The following is a 6,059-nucleotide window of genomic DNA, read 5'->3' as shown; positions in this document are numbered from 1 at the left end:
AATAAAAAAACAAACAAAAAAAAACATAACCGTGGTGGTGATCTGGAAAGATTGCAGATGTGAGTTTGAGATGCATGTTTCCACTTGCATGGGCTATAAACCTTTTTGGAGCTGAGAGACACATCTTTCTCATACCTCACATTCTGCTATGCATGTTTAATGGAGTAATAATGTCTTTCTGTATTGTGCTGTGTGAAGAAACAAGTAATTCTGTAATTTACTAACTATACTTGGCAAGAGAGATTGTTCCTGATCATGAGCTGTCACAGGTTTGGGCACATTGCAGTTGTCTAAATTTGAGAAGCACTGCTTGTGTTATGCATGAGCATAATTCTAGGAATAGTGGAGAAGGGACTGGGGTCAAATGCTTTAATTATGGTGGTCAGGGGCGCATTAATGCACAGGCTTATAATGGCTGAAGCCCAGGGTCCTACAACTTCCATGGGAGGAGCACATTTAAGTGCTTTCACCTGGCGGACCAGCGCCCCCCCCCCCCAAAAAACACTTGAAAGTGAGAGTTAAAGTGGAGATTTTGAGTAAAAAGGGACTTAAATATTGATCTGTTTCTCATCCACACCTATTATATTGCTTCTGAAGACATGGATTTAACCACTGGAGTCTTATGGATTACTTTTATGTTTCCTTTCATATCATCATTCACTTGCATTGTATGAACCTACAGAGATTAGATATTTTTCTTAAAAAAAACTTTGTGTTCTGCTGAAGAAAGAAAGTCATACACATCTGGGATGGCATGAAGGTGAGTAAATAATGAGAGAATTTTCATTTTTTGGTGAACTATCCCTTTAACACTGAAAAAATAAATGGTCCCAGACAGCACACGTACATCTTCGAGATGTTTATTTTAGATCACAATCTAACATCTGAAAAACATCTTAAAAAGATGTCCTATTGACATACTTATTGACATATGTCTTATAGATGTATTGCAGATGAGCAATCAATGTAAATAATACGTCTTCCAGATTGTAAACACACACATCAACGTCTGGGTGATGCACGGCACGTGTGCTATCAGGGATGTGATCGAGTCTTCAAACGCTGGGTTGCGCTATATTGCAACTTTTGCCGTTAATTTTTGATATTTTTGGGATAATAAAGGTCCACTCAGAATAACAAGCAGGTGCTTTGATGAAGAAACTGTAATTAACAACCAAAAATAATGGGGCAGTACAATCAATAAAACGTCTAATTTATAATATAAGCAACTAATTTGTTTTTTTTTTTGTTTGTTTGTTTGTTTTGTTTTTTAAGAATATAAAATTGATTAATATAGCTTAACTATAACTGGAGGTCCAAAAAGTTAAAGAGGCGCCTAACTACTATTTTGCAAAATACCCTCAGTAACTATTATAGGATATTCTTCTCCCAACGTTTAATAGAGTAAACGTGGCAATTCCCTTGCTGCACAAACGGCGCTGATAAAAACACAGTCAACGCCGCCCCCTCTCTCTTTCTGTCTCTGTTTGCTCATCTAGAGAGAGGGAAGTAAACGTGAGGTTGACTGTTTCCATCACTAGTCTTGGTTTCATGCGTGAACAGTCATTGACGAGGAACACAGGTGCTCTTGACCAAAACTGGGCTTCGCTTGAAAATTCGGACTTCGGAGAAAACAATTGTAGACGTCTTGCCAAATGAACCATCGCCTTTTGGAAGTGTTTTATCTTTACGGGACTATTTGGTTCTACAGTATGTGTAAGGCCTGAAGAAGCGGTATGAGGTCAAATGGTACACATGAGCTCTACTTGAATGCCCGTGTTTGGGCATCGGCAGTTTCTTTCATCATTTTGGCTTTTTTCAACCTGGTTATAAACTGGACCATAGTGCGCGAGGAGCGCCTCCGGAGCCACGCGCGCTTCGTCCTCGTGTTCCATTTGTTATTCTCCGCACTGGTGTACTTTGCAGTATGTTTTACCTTCTACTTACAGATCTACGTGGTTGCTGCTACCACTTTACCAATCTGCATGGTACTAATAGGACTCCTGATGACAAGCGGTTCTAATATCATCCTCACCATCACGGCTATGGCCCTGGACCGTTATTTCGCCATCTGCCACCCGCTCCATTACAGCAAGGTTTGTTTCAAACCATGGCCGTGGCTAATTGGGATCCTAACATGGGGATTTGCGTCTATCATTCCTCTTAGCCTTACTCCCAGTATGAAAAATAACTCAGTACCACAGTGTGGAAGGGAAGCACTGCGAGGTGGAGAGATGCACAAGATTATTTTAATATCAGTTTGCACTTTTCTTATTGTGTGCAGCTATGTGCGGATCTTATATGAGGGTCGACGTTTGGGTGTGCTGAATCGGCGCAACCGAGCTGCGTGTAGGACCATTGCTCTGCACGGCTCGCAGCTCACAGTCTATATCCTCCCGAATTTCATACTCTTTTTGCTTCATATACTTAAAAGCAAAGGAATAATCGAGGGCGGCACAAAGGAGCTTTTTGCTGTCATAAGTTTTGCCTTCTTCAGCTTGGCGCAGTGCGTCGCCCCGATAGTGTATGGACTGCGTAAAGAGGAACTTTTAGAACATCTGTGTCATCGGTTCCCGTGTTTGTCCGGCCGCTTGAAAAGTATTTTGGAGTGGACTGTCAACATAACCCATCCCAAACGGTTTCGCCAGCAAAGGTAGGGGAACCCATTAAAGTTATCTGACTCTTGATCCCATTCAAGGCGCATTACGCATTGCAACAGGTGCTCTTGGTAACGCGCGCTTGCTTGCCCAGAAGTTAAAACTTATTTAAGACTTTGAATTGCATTGAGACTTATAGTGAAATTGTTCTCACTATTTGAAGAGTTTACTGTTATTATGGTGAAGTTTGTTGTTGGATGCTCATTGAACACTGGGTTTATACCCCAAAACAAAGCATTAAACCCGTCTGCATTACTCTTGTATTCCATGCCTCTGTTTACGCAAAGATTTCCACACTATTGTCATGTGAACACAAAGCAACTAGTTTTTAAGAGACAGTAAATGGTCGGTTTCAGCATTAATGTGTTCTCCTGAGACGCAGCATTTATGTTCACAATGTTGGGCAGAGGCCATTTTTTAGATCCCCCACAAACCACTGTCTGAAGTCCTGATGTATCATAAAGTGGGCTTCTCTGTTAAATGTTTGGAGGTGTAGCCAATGTAAAATATTAATATAGCATTAGAAATAAATAATGAGGTAATAATATTAATACAGTACTTTTATGATATGAAAAGACAAACATACTGTATAATGTAAAAATACAATATAACAGTTAAATATTAAAATATGTTTCTTATGCATTCTTATGCACCTTAATGCCAGTTTTATTTATTTTTTTATTTTATTTTTTGCTGGGTCTCAGGATGCATGATGTGGTCTGTGAATATTTTGATGAAGGTCTGAGTGGGATTTCACAAAAAAAAAAAAAAAACATAAATAAATAAAATAAACAGGTAGTTGAGTCAATGAAGTGACGTTCATTTTCAAATCAAAGTCCAAATCTATTAAATTATTTGAAAATTCTTGCAATGCAAATCACACAAAACAATTACGTACTTAGGTACACCTCTTCTATGATGAACATTGCTGAGTTCAAAGTCATTTTTATATTTTCTCTGGGGCTTGTCAAATGTCATGTGGTGTCTGCAGACGTAAGAAAAAGTATACATTTTGACAGTTCTTGCCAAAATATATCTTGGCATGATTAGTGCAGAATAATCTTTTTTATGATTATTTCTTTTAAAAAAATGAGTGAAACAATTGTTTTAAATATGAGTAATATCCGAGAAAAAAAAATGTTCACCAAATCAAAGTCATGTGGTGTAACCAACATGTATGTAGCTATTCTGTTGTCATGTGACAAAAAACAAATGTAAAGCAGAAAAGACCAATTTAGACCCTTGAGACTACGTATGAAGTTGAAAAATGATTGTTCTGTCATATCATTAAATAATCAATATTTTGACAATTTTATGAAAGGGAATATTTTGTTCAGGTCATGTGGAGTAACCCTAAGAAGACTTCTTCAAAAGTTTTACTTTAAAAAAACAATAAAAAAATAAAAACCATGATATTTGTACTCATGTGTTTAAACTACATTTTTAAAAGATTTCTTATTTTTATCAAAGCTCCACAGGCCAACAACCTTTTTTCTTGGAGAAAATTTAGAAAAGCCAACTGCTAGCGTCTACTCTGAATGCAATACCAGAACGCTTGAAGAAGTGTAATGTTTGGCGATATTATCAAAGCCTAAAGCCACATTTACAACTAAGACCACAGACTTGTCAGACTCAAGTGTTTACAAACCAGAGGAGTTATTACCTGATTAACAGGGTTTAAGCTTCTTTAAAGTGAGAGACCATAAATAAAGACATTGTACTGCATGACAGCCAAACTGTGCATGAGATACAATCTATGTTGAAATCAATTAACCTAAACGTTGTGTTTGTTTCAGGGAGAGGAGAATGACTTCAGAGACTTTGTTATCGAGGGAGATCTCTCAGACGACTGTGTGACCAGGCCTGATGTTAATTTCTCCAAATGGAACATTTACTGAGATAATAACATTGAATCCCATCTTTTTTCTTTTCTTTATCCACTGGGTGTCTTAGATATCTGAAATTCAGGTATCACATTGTCTACCAAGAAAACAAACTTAAAAGCTTTCAGAAAAGTTTGATAGCCTAACTACTTTTAAAATAAGTAATTAATCATCTCAAGGTGACAGCTCAGCAGTTGCTGCATCAGCAGCAGAACTATAGAAGTGTTCTTGAATCACTCTCGCAGAGTGGTCAGCTGTGATATCTGTATTAACAGAAACTGTCAATAGTAGGCCTAACAAGAAAGTAATATTATTATAATGTAGACAAGATAGTGATATTAATCATTTTAAAAAAAACAACTTTGGGAAATGCGTGTATTGAGTTATCTTACCATACTGTTAAAATACCAGGGATGAAGAATAGATGTTTATCAATAATAGGTAGCTGTAACAATTATGCGGCAGTATAGTAACAATTATCCGTTAGACCTGAATGCTTGTTTCTGTAAAAGCAGAACCAATCTCCTCTCCAGGATCTTTGTTTTAGAATGACTGAACAGTATTATGCAATGTCAGGATCAAATTCCTAAGTCAAACTGGCTGTACATAAATATAAGCTAAAGGCAGACGTAAACAAACATAAAACTTGGACTATGTGACTGTGAAACATAATTAAATAATAACTAATGTCAATGTAAATAATGTTAATACAGTTTTGAGAGAGTTTTGAAGTGTTGTCTGTGATAAGAGCTTATTAGTATTGGCTAAAATGTGCAATTATGCATTGAAAGATGTCGATATTTGATACATTATTTCTTTAACCGCAGCATCATGAGCAAGTCAAACTGTACACTCTTTTTATATAAGGCCACCGACATTCATTTACAGTTTCCTGTAAAAGGTACCCTAACATGACTTGACAAATTGCATGCAGAAACTAAGAAACAAAAAAGTATGTGTATGTGGGAGATCTGAGATGTTAAGCACTGCAAAAAGTGTACACTTACAAAGTCACTTACAAAAAAGTTTTGTGTGTTTGCAAAATGAGTTCTAACAAGCTTTCTGGGAGATGACAGACACATATACAGTATATTTAAGATACATTGTTTTACAAAGTGTCCAATGACAGGACCAAATGTAACATCTGCTTGTGTAGTCATCCATTAATCTAATTTCTAAATTAGGGGAAAATGGTGCAGTACTTTTGACAAGCAATTAATGTGGTATTTGTATGGACCTAGTTTATAGGTTACTTCTTTTTAAATAAATAAATAACCCTTTGTGTTTATGTTCAGATCATTTAGAATGTTATTTTATGTCAGTTTCATAAACATCATTTACAGGCAAAAGCTTCCCTCTTAGTCAACAAGAAGTTCTTACAGCATTCCCTAAAATGTAAAACTGCCTGTTCTTGATATGAAACTCTGGGTGCTTTTATTTCAGCAATGAGAACAAAGTTCTGGGTAACTCTGGATACTGCATGACATTTCATATAAAAACAAATGTTAAGACATGGGAA

The 6,059-nt window shown here is 36.6% G+C and overlaps 1 protein-coding gene across 1 annotated transcript; it reads left to right on the top strand.

Annotated features, from left to right (window-relative positions):
* Positions 1–1,488: 1,488 nt before the first annotated feature.
* Positions 1,489–5,834, top strand: LOC127448665 (odorant receptor 131-2-like). The gene is made up of 2 exons (XM_051711373.1): positions 1,489–2,653; positions 4,454–5,834. Exons 1-2 carry the CDS (start codon positions 1,737–1,739, stop codon positions 4,512–4,514), a joined length of 978 nt encoding a protein of 325 aa, XP_051567333.1. The 5' UTR covers positions 1,489–1,736; the 3' UTR covers positions 4,515–5,834.
* The last annotated feature ends 225 nt before the right edge of the window (positions 5,835–6,059 follow it).

The sequence above is a fragment of the Myxocyprinus asiaticus genome, chromosome 1 (genome assembly GCF_019703515.2).
Source record: "Myxocyprinus asiaticus isolate MX2 ecotype Aquarium Trade chromosome 1, UBuf_Myxa_2, whole genome shotgun sequence".
In the NCBI taxonomy this organism is placed as follows: domain Eukaryota; kingdom Metazoa; phylum Chordata; class Actinopteri; order Cypriniformes; family Catostomidae; genus Myxocyprinus; species Myxocyprinus asiaticus.
Note: the sequence above shows the minus strand (reverse complement) of the source record. Positions and strands in the feature narration are given on the sequence as shown.